General features: G+C 58.7%; 9 protein-coding genes across 9 annotated transcripts; 5 read left to right on the forward strand and 4 right to left on the reverse strand.

The window, feature by feature from the left end:
* Window positions 1-638: 638 nt before the first annotated feature.
* Window positions 639-6,332, forward strand: PG986_014180 (ketoacyl-synt-domain-containing protein; the record flags this gene model as incomplete). The annotated part of the gene is made up of 5 exons (XM_066850402.1): window positions 639-1,003; window positions 1,073-1,373; window positions 1,451-2,871; window positions 2,892-4,932; window positions 5,001-6,332. 5 exons carry the CDS (start codon window positions 639-641, stop codon window positions 6,330-6,332), a joined length of 5,460 nt encoding a protein of 1,819 aa, XP_066692640.1.
* Window positions 6,333-7,054: 722 nt separating this feature from the next.
* Window positions 7,055-8,190, forward strand: PG986_014181 (uncharacterized protein; the record flags this gene model as incomplete). The annotated part of the gene is made up of 3 exons (XM_066850403.1): window positions 7,055-7,246; window positions 7,320-7,516; window positions 7,608-8,190. The coding sequence occupies 3 exons, from the start codon at window positions 7,055-7,057 to the stop codon at window positions 8,188-8,190; spliced, it is 972 nt and encodes a 323-aa protein (XP_066692641.1).
* A 1,293-nt stretch (window positions 8,191-9,483) lies between these two features.
* Window positions 9,484-10,510, reverse strand: PG986_014182 (short-chain dehydrogenase reductase family; the record flags this gene model as incomplete). The annotated part of the gene is made up of 2 exons (XM_066850404.1): window positions 9,484-9,864; window positions 9,911-10,510. 2 exons carry the CDS (start codon window positions 10,508-10,510, stop codon window positions 9,484-9,486), a joined length of 981 nt encoding a protein of 326 aa, XP_066692642.1.
* A 648-nt stretch (window positions 10,511-11,158) lies between these two features.
* Window positions 11,159-11,580, forward strand: PG986_014183 (uncharacterized protein; the record flags this gene model as incomplete). Its single annotated transcript, XM_066850405.1, has 2 exons — window positions 11,159-11,371; window positions 11,437-11,580. 2 exons carry the CDS (start codon window positions 11,159-11,161, stop codon window positions 11,578-11,580), a joined length of 357 nt encoding a protein of 118 aa, XP_066692643.1.
* Window positions 11,581-12,034: 454 nt separating this feature from the next.
* On the forward strand, window positions 12,035-13,463 carry PG986_014184 (uncharacterized protein; the record flags this gene model as incomplete). The annotated part of the gene is made up of 2 exons (XM_066850406.1): window positions 12,035-12,247; window positions 12,309-13,463. The coding sequence occupies 2 exons, from the start codon at window positions 12,035-12,037 to the stop codon at window positions 13,461-13,463; spliced, it is 1,368 nt and encodes a 455-aa protein (XP_066692644.1).
* Window positions 13,464-14,803: 1,340 nt separating this feature from the next.
* PG986_014185 (uncharacterized protein) lies at window positions 14,804-16,624 on the reverse strand (the record flags this gene model as incomplete). The annotated part of the gene is made up of 2 exons (XM_066850407.1): window positions 14,804-16,326; window positions 16,387-16,624. 2 exons carry the CDS (start codon window positions 16,622-16,624, stop codon window positions 14,804-14,806), a joined length of 1,761 nt encoding a protein of 586 aa, XP_066692645.1.
* Window positions 16,625-17,676: 1,052 nt separating this feature from the next.
* On the reverse strand, window positions 17,677-19,444 carry PG986_014186 (cytochrome P450; the record flags this gene model as incomplete). The annotated part of the gene is made up of 3 exons (XM_066850408.1): window positions 17,677-17,851; window positions 17,943-19,095; window positions 19,159-19,444. The coding sequence occupies 3 exons, from the start codon at window positions 19,442-19,444 to the stop codon at window positions 17,677-17,679; spliced, it is 1,614 nt and encodes a 537-aa protein (XP_066692646.1).
* A 711-nt stretch (window positions 19,445-20,155) lies between these two features.
* On the forward strand, window positions 20,156-21,523 carry PG986_014187 (Oxidoreductase AflY; the record flags this gene model as incomplete). Its single annotated transcript, XM_066850409.1, has 1 exon — window positions 20,156-21,523. The coding sequence occupies one exon, from the start codon at window positions 20,156-20,158 to the stop codon at window positions 21,521-21,523; it is 1,368 nt and encodes a 455-aa protein (XP_066692647.1).
* A 1,580-nt stretch (window positions 21,524-23,103) lies between these two features.
* PG986_014188 (uncharacterized protein) lies at window positions 23,104-26,532 on the reverse strand (the record flags this gene model as incomplete). Its single annotated transcript, XM_066850410.1, has 3 exons — window positions 23,104-25,218; window positions 25,271-26,239; window positions 26,524-26,532. The coding sequence occupies 3 exons, from the start codon at window positions 26,530-26,532 to the stop codon at window positions 23,104-23,106; spliced, it is 3,093 nt and encodes a 1,030-aa protein (XP_066692648.1).
* Between the last annotated feature and the right edge of the window lie 49 nt (window positions 26,533-26,581).

Raw genomic sequence — 26,581 nt, forward strand, 5'->3', positions numbered from 1 at the left:
GACTAAATTGAGGTACATGCAGGGCTGAGTGTACATGATTATGCGCCAGGGCATCACATCATGGTCAGCTGGAGTAAGCATAGGTCCCCGACGAGTAACACCGACATTTGCGTCTCGGGACCAATCCCGATAGCAATCCTTCCAACCGATAGTTACCCGATGACCGAAACAGGCAACAGCTTCCATCAAATGCTACTTCACACTTCGGCACTTTTGCCGCCGATGGAATGCCATGCATGCATGCAGTTGGTGATCCCGAGCGTCGGGCAACCTAAACACTTCTCGTTGGTCTCGCCCAACTGGACTTACCTCCGACGATAAGCAGTGGGGGTTGATGCGGGTCGGCCAAAGTGGTATACGCATGTTGGTTTGGACTTGCTTGGCACTCTACAACCTGAGTTGGGCTATTTCGAGGCGTCGCGATGTTTGTTTGCAGCGGGTGGATTTGCGAAGACCGAACAGACCGGGCCTGGATTAGGCTCCGATTGCTCTTGTTCCGATCACTCTTCTAGTTACTGTACCTTCTCTCATATATACTTCGCCATTGTACATAACCTCGTACTTCCTGTGACACCCTTCCATGTTGTGACTCTTATGAAGCTATTCCTTCCCCACCGACTCAGAGCGCCCCGCTGAAAATGCCTGAGTACACTCCTGCCTCTTCTGATTCCCTTGGAGAATACTCCCACCTTGGTGACTACTCCAAGATGAAGCTGCTCTACTTCAGCAACGAGTTTCCACATGACGACTTGGCCTCTCTGGCCCGTCGCCTGCAAGTCCTCAGCAAGCAGCGGCGTCACCCTTACCTGGCTCGGTTCCTTGACGAAGCCACCGAGGCCATCCGGGCTGAGGTGAGGCAGTTATCTGCTGCTCTGCGTGAGACCGTCCCGCCGTTTCAGTCGATCTTGGACTTTGTCGACTATACTGAGCTGCGTAAGGGCGCACTTGGGGCTTCGGTCGACGGAGTCATCTTGGTGGCTGTCCAGCTCGGTACACTGATCAAGTAAGATTCCTTCTCTGGCCTATCGCCGTGGAAGTGCATGGACACTGACCGAGGTGTGTGTGATGCCAGGTACTACGAGGATCACCCTGATCAATACGACTTCAGCACCGCCAACGCCTCTATCGCAGGCTTGGGCCTCGGCCTGCTCAACACGGCCGCCGTCTCGCTGTCACCCCACATCTCCGACTTGCCTCTGGCTGGCGCCGATGTCGCCCGGCTTGCATTCCGGCTCGGTGTCTTGGTCGACCGGGTGTCCCAGAACCTGGAGCCTCGCGACCCGACATCGCCGCCGGGGTCATGGGCCGCCGTCGTACCGGACGTGGTCACAGAGGAGGTGCAGGAGGAACTTGACATGATGCACGCCAAAGAGGTTAGTGAGCACTAAAAGAGGCCGAGCTCCCTCTCACATACTAGACAGAGATTAATTGACATATGTACCCTACCCAGAACACACCAAACACGAGCAAGGTATTCATCAGCGCGTGGAACCGCACCTCGGTCACGGTCAGCGGCCCATCCTCCAGGCTCAAGCACCTCCTCCGCGTCTCGGAATTCTTCCGGGGCCGTAAGGTCGTGCACCTCCCCGTGTACGGAGGTCTTTGCCACGCCGCCCACATCTACAACCAAGACCACGTGCGCGAGGTCGTCGGCGACAGCCCTCTTCTGCGACAGTTAGAGACACGGACGTCACCGGTACTGACGGCGTTCTCCACGTCGACCGGTGCTCGGTTCACCCGCAAGGGTGCACGGGAGCTATTTGAAGAGATCATCACCGAGATCATGACCAAGGAGATCCAATGGGACAAGGTCGTGGAATCGGTGGTGCAGCAGGCTCAGGACACGTCCGTATCCGACTTGCAAGTGCTCGTCACCCGCAACTCGTTACCCGTGTACGATTTGCTGGCGGCCCTGTCGTCGCGACAGTCCAGCGTCGATGTCAAGACACTGGAGTTAATCACGTCCGTCATCACTGCAGAGACCGGAAACGCCCCGACGTCAGCGGGCACCAACAAGGCCAAGATTGCCATTGTCGGCATGTCCTGCAGAATGCCCGGCGGTGCCACTGATACTGAGAAGTTCTGGGATCTTCTGGAACAAGGTCTGGACGTGCACCGGAAGGTCCCGGCCGATCGCTTCGACGTCGAGAGCCACTACGATCCCACCGGCAAAGCCGTCAACTCCAGCCACACGCAATACGGCTGTTTTATCGACGAGCCCGGCCTGTTTGACGCGCCCTTCTTTAACATGTCGCCCCGGGAGGCCCAGCAGACCGACCCGATGCAGCGACTAGCCCTGCTGACCGCGTACGAAGCCCTCGAGCGGGCTGGGTACGTAGCCAACCGCACCCCGGTGACGAACCTGCACCGCATCGGCACCTTCTACGGCCAGGCCAGCGACGACTACCGCGAGGTCAACACAGCCCAAGAAATCAGCACCTACTTCATCCCGGGCGGCTGCCGCGCCTTCGGGCCAGGGCGGATCAACTACTTCTTCAAGTTCTCCGGCCCGAGCTACAGCATCGACACGGCCTGCTCGTCGAGCCTGGCCACGATCCAGTCGGCCTGCACATCGCTCTGGAACGGCGAGACGGACATGGTGGTCGCGGGCGGCATGAACGTCCTGACCAACTCGGACGCCTTCGCCGGGCTCAGCCACGGCCACTTCCTGACCAAGACGCCCAACGCGTGCAAGACGTGGGACGCCGAGGCGGACGGGTACTGCCGCGCCGACGGCATCGGGTCCATCGTCCTGAAGCGCCTCGAGGACGCCGAGGCCGACAACGACAACATCCTGGGCGTGGTCCTCGGCGCCGCGACCAACCACTCGGCCGAGGCCGTCTCCATCACGCACCCGCACGCGGGCGCGCAGTCCTTCCTCACGCGGCAAGTCCTCAACGCGGCCGGCGTCGACCCTTCGACGTCTCCTTCGTCGAGATGCACGGGACCGGCACGCAGGCGGGCGACAAGGAGGAGATGAAGTCCGTCACCGACGTGTTCGCGCCCGCGGGGCCCAAGTGGCGCAACTCGCGCCAGCCCCTGCACGTCGGCGCCGTCAAGGCCAACGTCGGCCACGGCGAGGCCGTCGCCGGCGTCACGGCCGTGCTGAAGGTCCTGCTCATGTTCCAGAAGGCCATGATCCCGCCGCACGTGGGGATCAAGAACGGGCTGAACCCGGCCCTGCCGCAGGATATGGCGAAGCGGAACGTAAGGATCCCGTACGCGAAGCAGGCGTGGCCGCGCGAGGCGGACCGGAAGCGCATTGCGGTGGTCAATAACTTCAGCGCGGCGGGCGGGAACACCTCTGTCTTCATCGAGGAACCGCCGGTGCCCAAGGCCATTGAAGCCGGGAGCGAGGACCCGCGGCCTACGCATGTGGTTGCTGTGTCGGCTAAGAGCAAGGTGTCGCTCGAGGGCAACCTGCAGCGCATGATCGAGTACCTAGATAAACATCCCGACATCTCCCTCGCCGACCTCTCGTACAGCACCACGGCCCGGCGGTACCAGCACAACCACCGCGTCGCCATCGTGGCCCCCGATGTCGACGGTGTGAAGAGCAAACTAGCCGCGCAGTCGAAATCGTGTGCCTCGATCAATTCGATACCGACCACGTCGCCGCCGCTAGTCGCCTTCACCTTCACCGGGCAGGGCGCCTCGCACAAGTCCATGAACTTGCAGCTATACCACCAAGAGCCCACATTCCGGTCCCAGATCCTGCACTTGGACGCATTGGCCCAGGGGCAAGGCTTCCCTTCCTTCGTCCCTGCTATCGACGGCAGCTTCTCGAAGGACAACGCTCACTCCGCCGTGGTTACGCAGATGGCGCTCGTCGCGGTGGAAATCGCACTTGCCAAGTACTGGGCCTCGCTCGGCGTGGAGCCGAACATCGTGGTTGGCCACAGCTTGGGCGAATACGCGGCTTTGCATGTGGCCGGCGTGCTCTCCGCCAGCGATGCGCTCTACCTGGTCGGAAAGAGGGCCATGCTGCTCGAAGAGAAAGTGCAGGCCGGCAGCTACAAGATGATGGCTGTCCGCGGGTCCATGGCGGACATCAAGGCGGCCACCAAGGGCCACAGCGCGCCCTACGAAGTGGCTTGCATCAACGGCCCGAAGGAGACGGTGCTGAGCGGTCTCTCCAACGACCTAGAGGCCCTCATGGAGCCCCTCCAAGCCGCCGGGTGCAAGTGCCACATCCTCGACGTCGCCTACGCCTTCCACTCCTCGCAGACGGACCCGGTCCTGGGCGAGTTCGAGGAGCTCGCAAGCACGGGCGCCATATTCCACTCGCCCAAGCTGCCCGTCATCTCGCCCCTGCTCGGCAAGGTCGTCTTCGATGGCAAGACCTTCAACGCCAACTACGTGCGCCGCGCCACGCGCGAGACGGTCAACTACCTCTCGGCCCTGCAGACGGCCGCCAAGATGTCCATGGTCGACGACGGCACCCTCTGGATCGAGATGGGGCCGCATCCCGTCTGCACCAACTTCGTCACCGCGACGCTGCCCGCCGTGGGGGCCGCGGCCCCCTCGCTGCGCCGCGACGAGGATAACTGGACTACGCTGTGCCGGAGCTTGGCGACGCTGCACTGTGTCGGCGCGCCGATCAACTGGAACGAGTTCCATAAGCCGTTCGAGCGGAGTCTGAGATTGCTGGATCTGCCTACGTACGCTTGGAACTACAAGAATTACTGGATCCAGTACAATGGGGATTGGGCCCTCACCAAGGGCAATACGTACTACGACGCCCAGAAGAAGGCAAGTGAGGCCCCCGCAGCCCGCCTATCGGACCTCCAGACTTCGTCGGTGCAGCGTATTGTTGAGGAGAGCTTCAATGGGTTCAGTGGCACCGTCGTGATGCAGTCGGACCTGATGGAGTCGGATTTCCTCGCGGCGGCTCACGGTCACAAGATGAACGGGTGTGGGGTGGTCACGTCGGTAAGCTTTTATTGCATGGACACTTTTACTAATCACCGGCACTTGACTAACATGATGATGTGTCCCAGTCTATCCATGCCGACATTGCTTACACCCTCGGCTCTTACCTCTACAAGAAGATGAACCCGGCCAGCAACGGTGACGTAGGCATGAACATCGCCAGCCTCGAGGTCTCCAAGGGCCTCGTCGCGCAGAAGAACACCAGAGTCCCGCAACTCATCCAAGTCACCCTCTCGACCGACAACATCAGCACCGGCGCCGCGCAGCTGAAATGGCAAAACGTGAGCTCCGCAGGCGTCCCCGACGCCGACCCCTTCGCGACCGCGACCCTGCACTTCGGCGACAAGGCGGCCTGGCTGAACTCGTGGCTGCCGCAGTCGCACTTCGTCCTGGGCCGGATCGAGGCCCTCGAGGCCCTCGCGGCCCGGGGTGTCGCGAACCGGCTCTCGCACAACATGGCGTACCTGCTCTTCGCCAACAACCTCGTCGACTACGCGCCCAAGTACCGCGGCATGCAGTCCGTCGTCGTGGACGGGCTCGAGGCGTTCGCGGACGTGACCCTGACGGCCGAGAAGGGCGGCGGCGCGTGGACCGTGCCGCCCTACTTCATCGACAGCGTCGCGCACCTCGCGGGCTTCGTCATGAACGTCTCGGACGCCGTCGACACCAAGGCGAATTACTGCGTCACTCCCGGCTGGGGCTCGATGCGCTTCGCGAGGCCGCTGACGGCGGGGGCCAAGTACCGTTCCTATGTGAAGATGATTCCCACCCTCGGGGATCCTACAGTCTATTTGGGTGATGTGTACGTCTTGCAGGATAACGTTATTATTGGTGTTGTCGGCGCGATCAAGTTCCGACAGTACCCCCGCATTCTCTTGAACCGGTTCTTCTCGGCCCCCGACGAGGCTGGCCCTGCTTCGTCGTCAAAGACTGCACCGGCCAAGGCGCCTGTCAAGGCCATCACGGCCGCACCTACGCCAGCACCCGCCCCGCAAGCGATTGCCTCTCCGTCTCCACCTGCGAAGGTTGCGACCGTCTCTGACGCCTCATCTGTTTCATCCACCAAGAGTTCCGAGTCATCCGGGACCCCGTCCACCACCGTCTCAACCGCGCCTTCTTCATCAGGCCCGTCCTCAGCAGCGGCGACGGAAGGTGGTGGCGCCGACAGCAACAGCATCGCCGCCAAGGCCGTGGCCCTCGTGGCCAAGGAGGCCGGGATCGACTACGCCGACCTCAACGACGAGGCCAGCTTCGCCGAGCTCGGGATCGACAGCCTGATGAGTCTGGTCATCTCGGAGAAGTTCCGTGAAGAGCTCAATGTCGTTGTCTCGGGGAGTCTGTTCTTGGAGTACCCGACCATTGGTGATCTTCGGGGCTGGCTTGTGGAGTACTACAGCTGAGAGGACAGAGCGGGCACGTGGTGGGAGAGGGTTTGGTTTTGGCTTATTGAGTTTTGGTACTCGGTTTCATTTACTAGATTTTCTATGTAATGTTCCAGGGTATTACTGTTTAGACAACATTATTTGGTCTCGCTTAGAAGTTTTGTGCATGTTTCGTTCCATATGGCAACTCAAATTAAAAATTGAATCATAGGAACAATTCTCTCATGTGCAATTAGAGATAATATTCCTGGTCGTCCGTGTAGCCATAACACGGCCTATGCAGTAACTGACGAGGTATGCATATAATACCTCATGATTGGATGCCAAATATCAGTAGATGTTCTAGACGAGTATGCTAGCAATGCACCGGGCCAGATCCATCCCGTGTTGCCTTGTACTCTGTCCAAAGTTCGATGCTGTATTCGGTGGTTGGTCTCATAGCCGCGACCATGGTTTCAAAATAGAAACTATTTAGGGGCAGCCAATAAGGCCACTTCGGTGCGGGATTTCGGGAATCCTTCACGACTCGGGAGCCTACCGTCGGATCCCGACCCAACATGGCATAAGCCCACTCCGATCCACTGGTCATACCGGACAAAGCCATGCGCCCCCAACGTACCGAGCCAACGGCCGACACAGTTCATATTAACGACCTTTTCTTGTAGCACAATAATTTACTTACCCAGTGCTCGTCTTCATTAAACTCACACTTGGAGTGAGCAGATAAAGTATTAGCAAGTATGTCATCAACAAAGTCCAACTCGGTCGAGACCCCAGCAGGCGGCGGTAATGGCAAATTCCTCTGCCTTACCATCTGCGGCTACAAGAAGGCCGGCATGAGCGAAGAAGCCTACCGGCACCACATGACCCAAGTCTCCGCCCCGATGACGAAGGACTTGATGGTCAAGTATGGCATCGTGCGCTGGACTCAGGTGTGTCCACTTTCTCACTCACATCCATTTGTCCTCCGCCGGTACACGATCATATTACTGACTCTATGGCTAGGTCCATAACCAGTCGGCCACGCGAGCCATGATGGGCCAGCTCTACGACCCGCAGATGGCCAAGCTGGCGGACTTCGACTGCTTCAGCCAGGTCGTCTTCAAGCGGCTCGAGGACTACAAAACGTTCAAGCAGGATCCCGAGTACAAGCGGCGTCTGATGGGGGACCATGAGAAATTCGCAGACACCAAGAGGAGCATGTGAGTCTACCCAGCCTACGATCTAGTCCCTTGGCCTCAGTTGGACGACGATACGGGAAGAGGAAAGTGCCACATCACTGACAACGCTTAGGATGACCATCGGCTGGATCGAGCAATTCATCGACGGCAACATGATGGTCGACGGCCTCGAGGACCCGTCCGAAGCCATGCCGGGCCTGCAATCCCTCGCCCTCATCACCGGCTCCTTCCTCGCCGGCGCCATGGCGAGCCTGTCCCTGGTCGCCGTGCCCGTCTTCGTCGACACCACCGAGACCGCAGAGCAGCTCTACATCCAGTGGGCCCGGATGTACCACCACGGCCACCTGCTCCTCCCCGCCCTCGCGGTCTTGACGCTGCTGCTGTACGGCCACATCGGCCTCGTCAAGCGGCGGGTCGGGCGCCGGTACTGGCGGCCCTGGCTCGTGGCGGGGCTGGTCACCGTGCTCATGGTGCCGTTTACGTGGGTTGTTATGACGCCGACGAACAATGCCCTGTTCCGGCTCGAGACGGAGGCGCAGGCTGGCAGCGGTTTATTGGCGTCGTCTCCGGGCGGGTTGGACGAAGCGCGGGCGTTGGTCAGGACTTGGAGCTTGATGCATCTCGCGCGGACCATGTTCCCGCTTGTTGGAGCGGTTCTTGGGGCTCTGGCTACTGTGAACAGGTTCCAGTTTTGAGGGTAGCCGGTAGATCACGTTGTTTACAAGCCCGAAGCACGGAGCGGTGTTGGTGTAGCTAGTTGGTGGGTGATGCCAATTAAAAGGGGCTGTCTTTAGTGGTTGCACCTGCAACTTACAATCCCACTTGTGGTTTGGCTTTTGGCCCTCTCAAAATTAAACCTAGATTTACATACGTACGCCACAACTCTTTCGAGTCATTCCGCACACCCATTTCTAGGTCGTGGGGATGTTTCGTTAGCCAGATGGCCCTTGCATACATTTCACCCTGTTTTAAAAATATGATCTTGGAAATCAATCGAGTGCTAAGGGGCGCAGTCCAGAGTATCAAATATCATTTTCTCTCTTACCATGATGAAAGCGTCCATACCAAGTATGGAATTAATTACAGTAGGGGCCGTCCTGGATGTGCACACGCACGGAACACAGATGCGATACACAAGGCCGGAGTCAACGGATCGTCCGTTAGCACAGGTTACAGAATGCCTTCTGCTGCTCACCCTGTCATTGCACCAAGTTATAATTAGTGACCTGTACCCTCGAGGCTTTTTGAAGAGTTGGTGTCGACAGGACTCGACTAGTAAAGCAAATCCGCATTGGCTGTTCGGAATGCACCCGAAAAGGCTAAACCATGCCCCGTCTGGATTCTTCAAATTACTCCATCAGGCAACAAGGAGTGTTACACAGTAAAGTCAGTCAGCATGCCATGAGACACCCCGGACAATGGACAATTGCCAAACTTGCGGATTCCCCGCCTCGGACTTATCGGAGGATCCCAAGACTACGCTAAACCCCGCACAATGTGCCGATAGAGTGACATGCCGAGACCCCTAACCTTTTTCCGGCTGGCTCCCGACATCAATCCCAGCATGCTATTTGTAGGTCAGCCAAAAGCAATCATCTTGCTCTCGCAGCTTTGGGAAAGTCCGATGACACTACACAGCTCTGGTGAGTCTTCTGGATTTCAGACCCGATGCAAGATGGAGTGATATTAGCATGAAGACAGGCGCTGCGGCGGGTAGCTTGGCATCTTTACACATATTTCGCTTGCATCGTGGGAATAGCTAGGAGGCGCGTATTCACTTGCAGTAATGTGGTATTGGTAGCAACAAAAGAAAGAAAAAAGCTGCAATGAAGTAAAGCCTGATTTGCAATATGTTTACTTGATGCTATGAGGTGATCCGTTCTGGGTATTATAATTAAGCGAGAGAAGTGTGATAAGAAGTCGCCAACATTCCAACAGCATGGTGCAAATACATTCAAGTATTACCAATAAGTCCAAGCAGCAAATCCTCAAAAGTTGTCCGTCACCCCCGGCTGGATCGCCTCCAGCTTCGCCTTGAGCTCCACCCACAACCGATCCTGCACGTCCGGATTATCCAGCACCACAGCCGACGGCTGCGCAATGCGACAATCGGCGAGGTACTGCCCATGCGACTTGGCGCCCTGCACCCCCGCGTCGACGAGCGTCCGGCTCCCCTCCTCCGTCGTGCGCGCCACCGCGGCCTTCATGATGGAAAACGCCACCTTCTGCACCCCCTCGGCCTCGCGCGACAGTTCGCTGTGGCACAGCCCCGGGGAGACCATGTTGACCGTGACGGGGTACGCGTCCGCCGGGCGCTCTTTCGCGATGCTGCGCACGGCGAACACCCCCAAAAGCTTCGAGACCGGGTACTGCTCCTTCCAGTGCGCGCCGCCCGCGAAGTGGGGGGTCATTGACCGCGGCCAGGATGGCGCCGTCGGACGCGCCACCGAGGCCGCCGCCGTTCTTGATCGCGGTGGAGGCGGCCGACATGTGGGGGAACTTGGTATGCTCGTGCGCGCCCGAGTTGGTGATGACGAGGGTCGGGCGGACACTAAACTGTGCGGCGGTGGCTTTCAGCTTCGGCAGGACGAGCGCCGCGAGCAGGAAGGTCGAGACGTAGTTGATCGTCACCGACGTCTCGTTGCCCTCGGTGACGGAGTACTTGGGGCAGACGACGCCGGCGTTGGCGTGGAAAATATCGACGCGGCCCAGCTCCGCGTCGACGCGCGCGGCAAAGGCCTGCACGCTGGAGTATTTCGCCATGTCGAGCTCCCAGACGTCGATCGCGGTGCCCTTGGCCGCCGTCGTCTGGATGTCCTTGCGCGCCGCCTGGCCCTTTTCCAGGTTGCGGACCGCGAGGATCAGGCGGGACGCACCGAGGCGGGCATAGTGGCGCGCCGCCTCCTTGCCTAGGCCGGTGTTGCTGCCGGTGATGACGATGGTCTGGCCGGCGTACGATGCGTTGGGGTAGGGCAGCTTGCGCGTTTCGATGAGTTGGCTGCGCAGGAAACCCATGGTGGCCGGATTTGTGGTGGAAAGCCAGCTAGTGTGGATTATGGCAAGTAAATGGTTGGCGATTCGAGTTCAATATTGAGTATGATTTCAATAAGACGCTCGCTATGTGAACTCGAGAAGAATTACGAGTTGCTCTTTGGCAAAGACGTCGAAATAGACTGCTACTACTTTGGCTGATGATTGAGGAATTAGGATGCGGCAGACTAGTAGCTCCGTTTTGTATGGCACGAAAATGCGAGGCAACTTTGGAAAAGTACGAATCTCCGTCGGTCAGATCGGGCATAAGTGAGTTGCCGTCCCTTTGTTCCACACCCTGGCCACATGCCAGCAGACGCGGGCTGAGCTGAAAGGCACAAAAGTGCGTCATCCCGAACAAAGTACAGAGCTGAACATGGAAAGCACCGATATTGCATAAATATCTCTTAGGTGTATATTGTCGGTTTGCGCAATCAACACTAATAAATGCACACCGCGCAAGAGGCCGGTATACCAGCTCAAATCAATATATAGATGCAGCTTCATTCGTTGGGAGACCTCGTTTTCGGATGCTAAATATAACTCTAAATCTAAATCCATCTTTACTTATTCGTGTCACCCACCCGGTGTGCTCCCTAAACCCGACCGCGGCTGTCTGTCTCGACCTGCAAGATGGAAGATAGCAAATCCTCAGTCTCGGTGCATGTCAAACTCACCGTCAATCCTTCTAAAATGGAAGAGTTTCTGGGCGCTCTGAAGGTTATCTACGAAAAGACCAAGCTCGAGTCTCTGAATACCTTCCTCGAAGTCTACCGGGACGACAAGAGCCCGGGCGTGTTCAAGTTGGTGGAGAATTGGAATACCACCGCGGATTACATGATGAACGTAGGTCTCTCTGTCTGCACTCAGTCCTTGGGGAGTCGACAAGTGCTGACAACAACCCGCACTAGGTTCAAGTCAAAAAGGACTACTACCAGGCTTACTACGCAGCACTCCAACCCATCCTGTTAAAGGCCCCCGAGGTTGAGATGTTCAGCCGCATGCCCGAGAATGAGTGGGTCAGTGTCAGGAAGGAGTGCTACCCGGGGAGATAGATTGCCGATGACACAGTCAGGGGCATGTTGTTTGCTATTGAATAACTATACATCTCTGTTTATGGTGTTTCGCAACTCCCGAGACGATCAAGAATTCGTGCATTTCATTTAGCGTAGAAGATGTCCGAGAAAATCGGCCATTCTCCATTCCCGTGTTGCCCCTGTCATCTGGGATCCCGTCAGGTCGGGGTCCGGCACGCTCGCATAAGCACGTCACCCCCAACAGCCCGTAGCTCCAACTGGCAACTGCCAAGGCGGATGTAAGCCTGTCGGGATCGCCAAGAACCGAGATTGTCCCCCCCCTGAACAATTTCACCTTTCCGACACGAATCATCAGTGTTACTCTACATATAAGCTGTTTGACCATTGGGAAGTGCGTAGAGGTAGTGCCATTCACCAACTACCCCTAGTCTTACTACTATCGTGCCCATTCAGTCAGACTTACATGCACATCATGACAGCGGACACGAAGCTGTCGGCCTCCAACGGGGCTTCGAAGGCATACCCTGAAGCTTGGACAAAGATCGCACAATATCTTCCTCCCCGCAACCCCCAGTATGACTTTTGGTGGCAGCTCACAGGACGCCATCTCGCCGTGATGCTTGATTCGGCCGGCTACCCGGTCGAGCGGCAATATGAAGCCCTCATGTTCCACTACAACTGGGCGGTAAGTAATCAAGCTCGCCCCTTTGGACACTACCCAAGCTAACACATGGGCGAACTTTCAGATCCCCTACATGGGCCCCGCCCCCGGCCCCAACGGCGTCATCCCCGGCAAGTGGAAATCCCTACTCCAAGCCGACGGCACGCCCCTAGAATACTCCTGGAAGTGGCCCTCGTCCCGCGCCGGCGACCACCCGGAAATCCGCTACGCCATGGAGCCCATCGGGTGCTACGCGGGCACGGGGCTCGATCCACTCAACCAGCAGGCGACGCGCGAGCTGCTGCACCGTCTGGGCCAGGCGATCCCGTCCGTCAACCTGGCGTGGTCGAACCACTTCTTCGCGACGCTGTTCGATCACGACGTCGCGGAGCTGGCGGCTGAGGGCGCGGCGGGGGCGGACCTTAGCACGAGTACGGGCTTTGGCGTCGATTTTGGCAAGGACGGGCCGGGGATCAAGACGTACTTCCAGGGCCGCAAGCTCGGGCAGACGGGGTTCATGCCGCTGGCGGAGTGGGTGGGCGCAATCAAGCCCCTCCTGACCCAGGACGTGAGCGTCGCCCCGGGCAAAGACGGCGGCAGCAATGGGGGTCACGGAGATGGATCACTCGGGGCTCTGCTCCACTTCGTCGCCTCGCACCCCGAGGGCGCGCCGCTGAACCCGTTCAGCCTGGCCGTGGACTGCGTGCGGCCGGAGAAGTCGCGCATGAAGCTCTACATGAACACCCCCCACACCAGCTTCGCCTCGGTCCGGGACATCATGACCCTAGGCGGCCGCATCAGCGGCGACGTCGTCGAGAGCCAGCTGCGCGATCTCCGCGAGCTCATCCGCGCCGTCCTCGACCTCCCCGAGGGCTTCCCCGATGATGCCGAGACGGAGCAGGCTTACTTCAAAGAGTCGTTGTCGGCCGCCACCGCCTCGGCGCCCATCGTCGGCGAGTACGGCAGCAATGGTCCCTCTACCCCTACAAACGGCAAGAAGAAGGAGAATGGCACTCCCCCAACCCCTCCCCCGCACAACCCCGGCTTCGTCTACTTCTTCGACGTCTCCGACGGCCGCCAATTCCCCGAGATCAAGCTCAACATCCCGCTGCGCAGCTACGGGCACAACGACCTACGCTCGGCGCGGGGGCTGGTCGACTGGATGGAGGCCCGGGGCCGCGGCGCGTTCGGGGGAGCGGTACCTCGAGACGCTGGAGAAGATGGCGCCCGGCGGCAGTAGCTTGGAACGGACCCGCGGACTGCAGTCGTTCATCAGCATTGTGTTCAGCCGCAGTGGCGAGCTCGGGATCAACTCGTACATGGCGGTTCGGGGATCGGACGTGTTTGAGAAGGTACCGGTTGCCGATGGGATTCGGCCGAAGGTTGGGAGGCGTGGGACGCTCAGAAGGGACGAGTAGGTAGTTTGCTGTCAGATCGGCCGGGTAGGGAAACCTGTTGGGGTTGCTGTGATTAGATTTATGGCTTCCCGGGGACTCTGGTTCAGGGTCCAGGCAAAGCGTGCTGTCCCGCTTGACATGCTTTTCACTCTCCTCGGATTAGCTGTATGCCGCTCTGTGTTCTCGTTGATCTCATTTGGCACAATAATGAATGTATCTACTTTTCGCTCCTTCCGGTTACTCTGAGGGGGCGTCTGTGAAGTTGCACAGCTGGTGTTGAAGAGGTTGAAGCCGCAAAAGTACTCGATACTTTGTCGGGAGCAAAATATTCTGCGCTTGGTCAAATTAAAATAGAGCTATTGGCTGTGAGAATCTCGCTTTACATGCTTTCTGAGATGAGTAGTAAGCTAAAATCGCGGGAGTGAAAAAAGTCATTGCAAAAAAGAAGTTAGCATCTCTTGGTTTCGATCCAAGGACCTCCGGGTTATGAGCCCGGCGCGCTTCCCCTGCGCCAAGATGCTCTTGTCCAGCCACTTTTTCATGTGTGGAGGAAATGTCTCTAAGATGTATCGTAGGGACCTTTGGCTTATTGACCACAATTAGAAGGGACGGCGCTTTACGATAACCTTGCCATGAGGGTCTACCCGCCACGGAAAGGAGGGCGAGGGCCTTTGGGCAATCACAGGGTAAAATTCACTCAGTTACTTGTACTTGCTTGCCTCTGGGAGAGCTACATGAGATTTCTCCGAAGTCGATTGTGTGTAGGTATCCCCGGGAACCTCGGAGATGAGCCCTTAACACTCGCGGTCATGGGATGGAACTCTATTGGGGTATAATACCTCCTTTTGGAGTCGATATGTGTTGGGTTTGCTCGGTTTTGAGTCACTTGCTTCTGCTGGCCTGCGCTGGTATGAGTCGAAAAGCAAAAGAACAAAAAAAAAAGTCAATGGGATGGAACTCCATGGAGAAAAACCATTCACAGGACCTCCAAAGCCATGAATGCCGATTTTGAAGATTTAATTCAGTATAAATTCAAATGCAACTTCATCAATGTATAGAAAACAATCATGCGATGTTCCGAACCAATCCCATTATATCCCCCCAACATACCCCGGTTCTAACACAACTCTACTTATACCACAGAATGAAACCCACACCCAAATTCTTCCCGGTATTTGCTTCTTCAAATCCGGTCAGCGCGCTTGATATCCGCCGCCGCCACATACGCGAGCGCATAGACAGCCGCCTGGATCGGGCACGTCGGAATCTGCGGCGCGGCACTGGACCCTACGACGCGCAGGCCCTTGAGCCCCTTAACCCGCCAGTTGGCGTCGAGCACGGTCCCCAAGGCGGTGGTACCGACCGGATGGTGCCAACTCGACGAAGATTTCTGGATAGCGGACCAGAGATCCGCGTCGCTCGTGACGTTGGCCCCCGGGAACAGCTCGCGCGGCGCGAGGCGCGCCATGTCTCTCGACTGGAACACGGAGCGCAGCTGCTTATACGCCCAGATGATCGCCGCGCGCTCCGCGGGGGTACCCCAGTAGTTGGACCGGATGATCGGCGCGGCGCGGTAGTCCGCCGAGGCTAGAGTAACGCTGCCGCGCGACTCAGGCTGTACAAGCGCCGCGTATCCGCTGACCGTGCTAACATTAGGCACGCCCTGGTTATTGTCGACGAGCATGGCCTGGTTCGAGTACCCCCAAGCCACGTGTGCGCGATCTTGGGGCAGGTTGCGTAGGTAGGCCGACGAAGGCGAGACTGAGCCGGGCAGGCGCGCCCCCACGTACGGGTCACCGCCCTGGGTGCCGAGCCAGCCCGAGCCGTCGCGGGCGTAGGCGGCCGTGGCCTGGGCGCGGAAGGTGGCGTTGTAGTCGTACTGCCAGCCCGAGGGCTCGCCGGGGGCGGCCTCGAACTCCATGATGGCCATGTGGTGGTCGATGAGGCCCTGGCCGACGCCCGCTACATCTTTGACGACGGGGATGCCGAGGGCCCGGAGGGCGTCGGCGGGCCCCACGCCCGAGAGGAGGAGCAGCTGGGGCGCCTTGAGGGCGCCGGCGGCGATGATGATTTCCTTGGCGCGCAGGGTCCGCATGGTGCCCGTGGTGGTGTCGTTGTAGGTCACGCTGTCGGCCGCGGCGCCGCGGAAGTTGATCTTGGCGACCCACGCGTTGGTGATGAGGCGGTAGTTGGACCGGCCGGCGGCCTGGTAGCCGAAGCTGTTGTGGGCGTAGGACCGGATGCGGTTGCGGGCGATGATGGACTCGACGGCCTGGCTGACGCCGATGCCGCCGCCGGAGACGAGGTCGATCTCGGGCAGCTTGAACTTGTCGGCGAAGGTGCTGACGAAGGGGGTGTCGATCGGGAAGAGCTCGCGCTGCCGGGAGATCTCGAGCGGGCCTTTGCCGAACGCCGAGGTGTTGATGGGCTGCTTGTAGTGGATGCTGGGCTCGTCGGTCCAGTGCGTCGTCGCCTTGAAGGCCTCGTAGATGGAGTTCCAGGCCAGGCCTCGGTTCCCGGACACTCGGGCCCATTCGTCGAAGACGGAGGCGGAGCCGCGGGAATAGAGCATGGCGTTGACCCCCGTACCGCCGCCGACCATCCTGCCTTGCACGAGGTTGGGCGCTATTCCGCCGAGATTGGGGTCCGGGGCCGAGAAGTAAGGCCAGTTGTATTGGTATGTAGCCTGGAAAAAGATTCCGGGTGCTGTTGGGAGAATTCATGTCAGCTCCAGACTCCATGAGCTTGACCGGAAGGTGGACTTACTCTGAACAGACGGGTTGGTGTCTCCGGATGCTCCGGCTTCCAGCAGCACAACACGAGCTCGGCTCTGGCGGGTCAGTTCCTCCGCCAGAGTGAGGCCTGCCGGCCCGGCGCCGACGATGACATAGTCGACACCGCTGTTGAAATCAGGCTCGTTCGCCTCCAGTGGTGCGCCCGAAGCGAAAGTGCTGATCAGGCCGAGAGATAGGCAAAGGCCGGAGGCAAATGAGTGGTGGACCATGATGAAGGGCACAACAGCGATGAGGAACTAGATTGCTGAATTTGAGAGAAAACGTATAGCGACGACAGGTATGTGCATATATACAATTCTTATGCTAGATAGTGAGATCCGGCCCAGCAGCGAGTCGCCGGTCGGAAATCCTAATACAATAGATATCAATACCCGTCGATGACTCGACCTAACAGGGCTTTCGCCGAAGTCTATACTCGTGATGTGGGTAGATTCAGCTCTGAGATGGCCACCTGTTGGCTGTCACTGGCGACGAAAATGGTATTATTGATTCCTTGTCCGACATCACAGGATTTGGGATCCTCCCGCTATGTGATGGAACCTATTTTTGGAAACTGTTATTGCCGCCATGCATGTAAACAATTTGGGGCTAGCCTTCTTGGTACTACGGGCATCATATCTGTTTACGCATTGGGAAGTCGACCGAGTTCCGTGAGCTGAGGCTTGGGGCTCATGTCCTGTAAGATGCTGCTTATGCCACATGTGGGATGCCCGATGTCTTGCAGGAAGGGGGGGCTGAAGGCCTTGCAGTAAGGGCATTGGTCCGATAGAAAGGCCCAAATTTCCGAGCATCTCTACACAATTTCCGAGGCACCCAATGGGCTCAGTAACCGAGCCGAGGCCAATAGAGAGACTAGTGTCAAAGCCACACTGTGTGTCTCGTCTTAAACCAGACACATCGATACTGGCTCATAGTCGTGTACTAATGAAAAGCATGGGTGTCTTGTGATCTGCAGGCGATGCGTCCCTCGGAATGATTCCGATTCGGCTTTTCTATTTCTACTCTGGCCTCATCGGGGGACATTGTATGCAATCTTCAAGTCTAGTCATGGACTACTTGCAGCATACAATTTTGATTGACTCAAATACTTCAACATAAGGTAGGGATCGTTTGCATCATATTGGTCAGGAGATAGTGCTCGTCGTTAAGAGATAGATAACCTGGTTGACTCTTATCGGAGTAGAGGCTAGCAAACAGAGCAATCAACCACCATGGCACACTACATCAACTATGAGGGTGATGCGCGATCGAGGGGTCCGCATCATGAGCTTTCCTCATACCTTGCGACCCAGGTTTGGATACCGCTCTGGTCCTTCGTTCCGATGGTGAACTGGTCCACGGCCGGCTCCCAGTCTTTCGGGCCTGCGCCATCGAATTTCAAATCGAATCGGAGGACGACACTGGCAATGATCATGTAGAGCTCAGACCACGCAAGACTAGGGTTTTGCCGTGCCCATAGTCAGTCACTGGCCTATGGAAGGGCAACGAAGAAACATAAAGCGGACGAGGAATTGGATCGGCACTTACTGCATCCCAAGACAGCTGCGAGTCCCCCGGGAAAACGGCGCATACGTCTTCTCCGCCTTCTTGCGCTTCTCAACATCAGTCCACCGCTCGGGCGCAAACCGCTTCGGCTCCGGGTACAGCTGCTCGTCGTAGTGCATGAGAATCGTTGTCATACCCACGGGCGTTCCGGCCGGAATACGCCAACGATCGCCGTAGAACAGATCCCGATCGGGCGCGACGCGGGCCATGCGCGACGCGAGCCCCGGGCTGAGCCGCAGGCCCTCGTGCAGGACCCCCGTCAGGTACGGCAGCTGCTGCAGCTTGGTCCAGTCCAGGTCGGCGGGGTAGGCCCCCTTGCTGCCGTAGCCCGAGGAGCGCAGCTCGCGGCGCAGGCGGCCGAGGATCGCCGGGCTGCTGTAGATGTGGAAGAGCGTGACGCGCATGACGGCGGCCGTTGACTCGAACCCGGCGCCCGTGATGCTCGCGACCTCCTCGGCGACGCGGCGGTGCCGCAGCTCGGGCTCGGGCAGGTTGGACTGCACGATGGCGTGGACGAGGGTGTGGGGCGCGTCCGGGTCCGGGTGCTCGGACTTGGCCTGCGCCATCAGCTGCGCCGTGTCGTGCAGCGTGTTGTCGAGGTACGAGAACAGGGTCCGGTTCCCCTCGCCGCCGAGCCTCTTCGCGACGGGGACGGGGAGCGCCATCAGCGTGCCCCCAACCCAGCGGAAGTGCTTGGTGACCATCCAGAGCTGCGTCAGCCCGCCGATGGCCTTGGTCATGTCCGCGTTGAAGTCCGGCTGGTCGAGGTTGCCGTAGCACTTGCCGAGCATGAAGTCCGACGCCGCGTCGCGCGCGAACGCAGCGAGGGCAATGTTCAAGTTCAGTCGGGCTTCGGACCCCGCGAAGCCGTCGAGGCGCGCGCAGAACTTGTCGACCTGGCGCTTGACCGTGTCGATCCGCTTGGTCACGTTCTGCTTGGAGAAGAAGCTGTTGACGGGCGCGCGGCGGCGGCGGTGCAGGTCGTGGGCCGAGGTCGCGACGGCGGTCAGCGGGGCGCCGAAGGCGTCGTAGCTCCAGGCGTACTTGTCCCAGCGGCCGTCTTGGCGGAAGATCTTCTCGAAGAAGGCGGGGTCGCTGACGTGCAGTTCGTACGGGCTGATGCGGATGATGGGTCCTGCATTGCCGGGTCTCTTAGCCAAACGATACCCGGAAATGCAGGGAAACACCGTGAACTTACCATATTTTTTATGCATTTCCGCAATTCGGAAGGTGTATTGGCCACCGAGTACAAGATCATAGTAGGCCTCATACCATCGTGTTACCGCAGCGAGTTTGGGGCCCGGGTAATCCGACAGCGGGTGGAGGTACAGTCTGTAGAAGGCTAGACTGAAAACATAGACTGCAACAGCAGCGGCAATCTGCTGCCATGTTACCTGTACGAAAGCCGCTTTGCTGAAATTTAGAGTTGTCTGTAAGGGGCGGTTGAAGCCACCGACTTGGGAGGTGTTGCGAAGTGTCTCCATGGCGCAGTCGGTGTGGTACACAGGCGGACTGAAATGTCAAAAAAAGAAATCTACTGGTTCAAAAGGCGTACTTCCACGTGGCGAACCAAGCCTGCGCATGCTTTTATTGCTTTTTTTTTCTTTTTTTTTTATTCCGCGAGCTCTTGTACGTCGGGTTAATCTAAAAGGGGCTTGGAGTCAGATGCCGATCCCCTGGCATGCCCCACTCTATTCGGACCCCGAGGCTGGAAGCAGCCGTCGAGAGTTTTGGTTCGTGTCGACACCGAGTTCAGGGCAACACAACAGTGCACTAGTATGGCCGTTGAAGGTGTCACTGCAGACTGGCAGAGAGGCGACCAGTGCCCCTACTTCTTACTAGCTTATGAGTTTTAAGGGGTTCCTTCGGAATTGCCAACTCCAGCACCGAATAACGGCGCCGGGCTGGCGGCAAAGAGGCCAGCTGACTATGTCCCGACCGCCATGGCATGATTTCTATTCCATTTAAAAGGGTCCGAACCCCCCTAGGACTATAAGCAGGTTATACTAGACACGATTCACAGTCATCGCGTCTGCTGCTTCGGTCTCCGATCTGACCCGCAAGGTATGACATACTACAATATAATGCCCACCCTCCTCAAACGCTTCTCTTACTCAAGCAGCTGTAGAAAGCCCAGCCCAAGAAGTGTAGAACTCGAAGCTGTTTCCTTTCCGACCACCAGTAAATCATACACCATGAGCTCATCCCCCATCACCCTGTCACCCGACCACGTCGGCATGGTCCGAGTCCCCCACATCGCATCCGACTCCCTCCAAGAATGCAACCGCCTCTTGCAGAAGAACCATGAAGAGTACCACATGTTCTTCCGCGACACGGCGGGCCACAACCACATCGCCCACAGCCTGCTCACCTGCCTCGCCCTAGGCGCCAGCCCCCAAGAGCTCCAAGACCGCTACGACGACGGCACGCCGATCCAGCGGCCCATGCCCGAGATCGACAGCGTCCTCCTGGAGAAGCTCTCGGACCCCGACGCGTTCCACGCGGCGCTCGGCGTCGTCGACCGCTACCACACCTTCCTCGAGTTCTTCAAGCGCCAGGTCGCCGCCCGCGACTGGCGCGCCGTGATCCAGGAGTACGTCCTCGCCCGCACCCCCGTGGCCGACGCGATGCTCGCCCGCATGTACGAGGGCGCGTACCACCCCATCATCCATTTGGGGCTGGGCATCGAGTTCGAGCAGCCCTCCATCGTCGCCGAGGCCCTCGCCCAAGCCGCCGCGCACGACGACAGCCACATCCACAGGCTCTTCGCGTCCGCCGAGGCCGAGGCCGGGATCGCGTACCCGACGCGCGGCAAGCCCAAGCCCCTCGTCGACCTCGTGCACGCCGTCCGCGTCTCCGACGCGATCCGCACCGCGCCCCGCTGGACCGACTTCGGCAACAAGATGCGCGACGGCGTCGTCGGGCGCGCGGGGGAAGCCATGTCGAGCCTCGCCGCGCAGTTCCGGATCGCCACCAACGACCCCGCAGCGGGCGAGCGCGAGCTGGAGCGGCGCGCGGCCGAGATGATCAACGTCGCCGCCTTCTTCGCGGGGGCCGCGCAGCGCGCGGGGCGGCGGCGCAAGATCGACTTCTTCTACATGCACGCCGTCACCAGCAGCCTCTTCTTCACGGTGCTGGCCCGGCAGGGCTGGATCGCGCTCGCGGACCGGGCGCGGCTCGTCGAGTGGAAGGCGCGGCTGGACCTGGCGTGGTACGCGGTCGCGGGGTCGGCGGCCCTGGACGCGGACGCGGTCTCGGGCTACGTAGGGGGCGCTGGGAGCAGTGACGGGATGGGCTGGGAGGAGCTGTTCCGGGCCTTGTGCCAGGAGCACGACGACGGGCACGCGGCCAAGTTCGTCCGGGCGCTCAAGAACGGGGAGGATGTGTGCAAGCGGTACGAAGAGGACGCCGAGTGGGCGGAGTACTTCCCCATGAAGGGTGACATGTGGCTGAGGCTGGCGAGGATGTGCCAAGACACTACCAAGGACCAGCCGACGGACCTGAAATGGGTCCCTTTCACCGGGTTCGAGCAGCCATGGAAGAGGCCGGATTTGGCCAATTAGCCCGGTATTTCTTCTTTGCCTTGGTTAGAGAGTACGGTTTCGCTTGGAGATGATAGTCCCATCACCAATGGCAGTTTCCCTTCGCCTGACTTCTCTCGGAGTGAACTATCGAGGTATGTAATACGGTATGTAACTCAATCGACTGCGCCTCTGTTAGTCTCGTTCCGGCCGGGGTCATTTTCAATAGCAGCAGTGCCAAGATAGCCAAGCCGTCAGCTGACATGGGTTAAACGAAAAGGCCCAATAACGTCATCTTTCTGTACTCGAAAGGAGACAACAACTCGCTTTGGTTTGATACCGCTTCTTCGTTATATAGCCTCGGTCCCAGGAGGACGTTTCCTCAAAGGCCCTCATAACAACCCCAACGATCCCAACGCCATCAAGTTACCCATTCTTGCAAAAATGACCGAACCAGTACGTGCTACATGATGCATGCCGGAAGCGAAAAAGGCACTAATCGTCGTTTCCAGGTATCACAACCGAACCAGGCGTATCGCCCAGCGCCAAACATGGGAGATTCCACTCCAAAGCTGTCCAACAATAAGCGGGCGGAATTGGAGACGGCGAAGAAACGAGTACGCCAGCAAAAGAAGCAGAATCGTTTCCGCGCTGCATGGTCGGGGAGCAGTTTGCTCAGTTGTTTCTAAATGCCGAAAGATATAAGGAGGACGGACGCTATGGGCCTTTACAATGACAGAGGTATGTAGTCTTTTGGCATCCCTGGTTCTATCGCGCGTCCCAGTCAGTCCTTATCAGGGGCTAATGCATCACACCGCTATTCGCAGAGGAGAATGTGAGGAAGGATGTGGATGGAGCGTGTGAAAGAAAGAAAAAGAAAAAATACTGGAGAGGCTGGGAATCGAACCCAGAACCTTTTCCATGCTGACTACTGCTGTAGCGCATGCTAAGGAAACGTCATACCACTAGACCACATCCCCTGCTATTTGATGGGTTGTTGATAACTTATTATCGTATATGATTATGCGACGGTTAGCCTGGTGGGCAACGATGGGTGCTTTTTCCTCGGATGCAACCAATTGGGTGGGCATAAATGCGATATCGATGGTCGGTGACGACACTTGGCGATCCGAGACCGAATACAACTCGAACGGTGGGAGCAAGGTGACTGAATCCAGGTAAGGTGTAATCGCAGTCGGCGGACGTGACGAATATCCAAAGGAAAAGCGATCCTACCGAACTGTGCGGACGATCTGTTTCACCACTGAATAGCACAGGCCAGGATGTATCGTGTCACACAGCCAACAAAGCAGAATGCGTGGCTGTCCACTCCAGAGGGTTCGTAAAATGTAGCATTTGCTAATGGTATCTTTGCTTGTATATACGCATGATAATCGAGTCGAGAACCGTTAAACACCACCCCCTTCATACAGCTCCCATCTCGCTCTCTGTCTCACAATCCCGCCCCTTTCCGTTCCTCTCCCATCCTCTCATCCCTCTTCTTCCAAAATGATGCCCCAGCCCTTTTCATCCCGGCCGTCGGTGTAGGCGTACCGCACCCACCCGCCCCTTAACCCTCATGCGCCTTCTTATTCAAATTCCCCTTCTCCCCCTTCCCCACCTCAATCCCCATCTCCCGCATCGCCCCCCCTTACAAGCCCATCCGCCTCCCGAATCACATCCTCCCCGCGCCGCCACGTATACAGCGCGACCCCCTCCCTCTCGAGCCGCTCCTGCGCCCGCTCCAGCCGCCGCCGCCAGAGCTCCAGCTTCTTGTTCACCGGCTCGATCGACGACGGGCTGCTAGCTCCGGAAGATCGACCAGAAGGGCTCCGCGCATTGTGACTGTTGTAGTTATTGTTGCTGCTGTAGGACGGGTGATAGAAGGACGACGATGGCGCCGGTAGATTCTCCATGTTGCTATCCACGTCCGAGTTGCCCGTGCCCCGGCGCTTGGCCGACATGAGGTTGGGGCTCAGCGAGAGCGTGCCGGCCGTCGGCGTGCCACCGCGGCGACGAGGTGGCGGAGGCGGCGGCGCGGGGCCCCTCGACGAAGCCGACGTTGTCGACGTCCCAGAGGGCCGGCGGTCATTGTTGCTGCTGGTCTTGCGGGAGAGGTCGGAACTCCGACTTTGCTGGGAAGAATTGTGCATCTGGGCCAAGGGGTGGTTTCCTGACTTGCCACTCAGCGACGACGGCTTGGAGGTGGCCGGGGAGCTCTTGAGGGACGTGGGCTTCGCGGGCCTCGGGGGCGGCGGCTTCTTGCCCCCCAAGTTGAGGTTGGCAAGCTGCCGCGTTTCACTCGAGCTGAGTTGCGCAGGCTCGTCAGAGAGATCAATCAAATCACCCATGACCGGGCCTTGCGGCGGCATCGGCTCCGTCGTGTTTCGCGGAGGCAGCACCGGCCGTGGCGATGCCGGCTCCTCATCAGTAGACCGTCTCCTCAACCGCGAAGTCTTGTGCGCGAGCGTCCTGCGCTGGCCGGCATGGTTCAGGGCCGAGTCGAAGTAGCCCGCCTGCTCCGGCGTCGTGACGTCGCGGATGAAGACGCCGATGATGCGACCGGGATAAGTCTCGGCCACATCCGCGTAGACCTCGAGGTCGGCCTCTCCGCTGTCCCCGACCAGCAGGAACTTCCTGTCCGGAAAATCGTTGAGAATCTTTTCGAGCGTGCCCTTCTTCCGCTCGGCCACGGGCTCAAAGATGCCCTGGAGCATGCCACTGTACTGCTTCAGATGGATGGATCCCGGGGGCAGACCCGCCTGCTTGAAATAGCTCGCAATGACGGGGAACAACTGCCACGGACTGTTGGAGCAGTAGTGGATGCGAACGCCAAGGTCGTGTAAGTCGTTATACCATTCCTTCACGCCCGGTACCGTCAAGTCTTTGAGGTCGCGAACAAAGGTGTTTCGGAAGATCTCTTTCGTGCCGGAGAGGATGCTGGAGTGTTTGATGGTGTCGTCGATATCGCTGATTAAGCTGATACCTTTCGGCTCGATGATTGTTACCGGCTCTTCGCAGTGAAGGTCCTCGTCGGCCAAGATGCGTACGTGCGTCGGGACAAATTCCAAAGCCGCTCGTAGCACGAAGTGTCCAGAGTCGCTCGTCATCACTGTCCGCGACTGTGATGTCACGTCATTGTAAAAGAAGACGGTGATGGGCATATCAGGTAGCGGGGTGGTCAAGAAAGGCCCCAAGCGAGCCATCAGGTTCGCATTGGCGACAGCCAGTTCTGTGTCGTTGAGATCGGCGCCGGTATTGCTCCTCCGAGCACCCATGATTGGCGAACCAGGGGCAGTGACAGGCGTCGTGCGTAGATGGTGGCGGCCGTCCCCGTCATCTTCCGAGTCCGTATCTCTGGGCTCCTCGCTGTAGCCGCCCTTCTGCGCCACTGCCTTCTCGCCCTGTCCCCTCCGCTCAATCTTCTGTGCTTCCTGTGCAATCCGCGCCTGTTCCCGCTCTTCCTCGCGCTGCTGGTGACTGGATGCCATTGACGCGTCTGCTGCTTGCGATTGCCGCGGCGTCGGCGCAGGGATGCCGCTAAGCTGCCGCGCCAGACCAATCATCAGTCGGTTCCGTCGTGACATGGGCGCCTTGTGCGGGTTATACAGCCAACCGCGAACATCCACGTCCACGATGGCCCGCTCGTCCTCGTGCTTTGCCCACTCTTGCCGCCAGAAGTCCTCTTCGTCAACTGGAACGGCCGACGTTCCCGGAGGACCGCCAGGGCCGTCGAACTGCAGACCACTTCCCCTTGACGTGTCGCTTCGCATATGACGGAAAAAGCACGAGCTGCTCGTTGCCCTTCGACATGATCTTGACGTCGGGGAAGGAGCCCGGGATCGTGATCTTGGCCGTCTCGGGCGTATCAATCTGGTCGAGCCGCGTCTGGTTGTACGACTCTTTGATCTCGTTCATCGCCGCCGCACCGGCGCTGTATACCCTCCCGGCCGCAGCTTGGAGCCTCTTGCGCCGAGAGCCTCGCTGGCTGGCCTCATCGCCTGCCCCTGCTCCTGCTCCTGCTCCTGCTCCTGCTCCTGCTCCACCGCTGCCTATGCCGAGTGCCGAGCCATAGCTGGATATGTAGGACGACATGGTGTTGCCGTCGTTGTTCTTACCGCGTCCGTCGTTCCGGCCTTCTATTCGCTCGACGCCTCGTTCGCGGTCGCCTATCGTTTTCGGTTTACCGCTGCTGCCACTGCTGCTCGTGCTCGGGTCGGATGACAGCCGCTGCTGCAGCGCATGCCGGTTCTTTAGGTACTTGGCGACCGACGGCCTCGGCGGCCTGGGTCCCAGAAGCAGCCGCCGCGCGCGGTCCAACAGGCGCGAGTGCTCTCGCCTGCGCCGCTGGCGCTCGAGGAGGAAGCGGTAGACGCGGTGCTGGACGCGGTGCTTGAAGCCGGGGAGGGTGTCGAGGCGGAACCCGATCAGGCGCTCGCGGTAGCGCTCGCGGACTGACTGCGGGAATAGGGCGCGGAAGAGCGACGAGGCCGGTGTCCGGCTCCTCGCGCGAGGAGGCTGGGGCGGGAGGAGGAAGCGGCGGAGGCCTGGGGGCGGAGGGGGAGCCAGGGTGGCGATGACGCGGTGCGATGCGATGGGCTCGATGCCAGGTTTCGGATAGACGACGTATGTTCGATATGTGTAGCAGACTTGGCGTGTCAGAGAGGAATGGTCGAAGCGAAAGGCTTGCGTGTGCTGGTCGGGTTGTCGGAATCGTGGTGCTGCCTTGTGGCTACAACCTTCGGTCTGGTCGTGTGACTAACGTGCCAGAATAAAATTAAGCTTTCGCAAGACCTCTGAAGTCAAGTCGCAATCAATAGACTGGCAAGACAGGAATACTCGTTTCAGTGGCATAGAAAATTCTCCGAGGAAGAAAAAAAAAGGAGCCTGGAGCTGCGACAATCTATTGTTGGATATAGTGAAGCTATTTGGTGGAGGGGAAAGCCTGCACGCAATAGCTAGATCTATGCCAGGCAAGGCAGAATACCCAAGGTCTACGGTTGTGACATCAGCACCAAGCCCCATCAGCACCAAGCCCCGACCCCCGCCATTCTGTCCTGGCGAGGAAATGTGCACCAAAGCGGATCTGTAGCAATTGGC

This window comes from Apiospora aurea (genome assembly GCF_038362705.1).
Source record: "Apiospora aurea strain CBS 24483 chromosome Unknown utg000010l_segment0_segment0, whole genome shotgun sequence".
Lineage (NCBI taxonomy): Eukaryota > Fungi > Ascomycota > Sordariomycetes > Amphisphaeriales > Apiosporaceae > Apiospora > Apiospora aurea.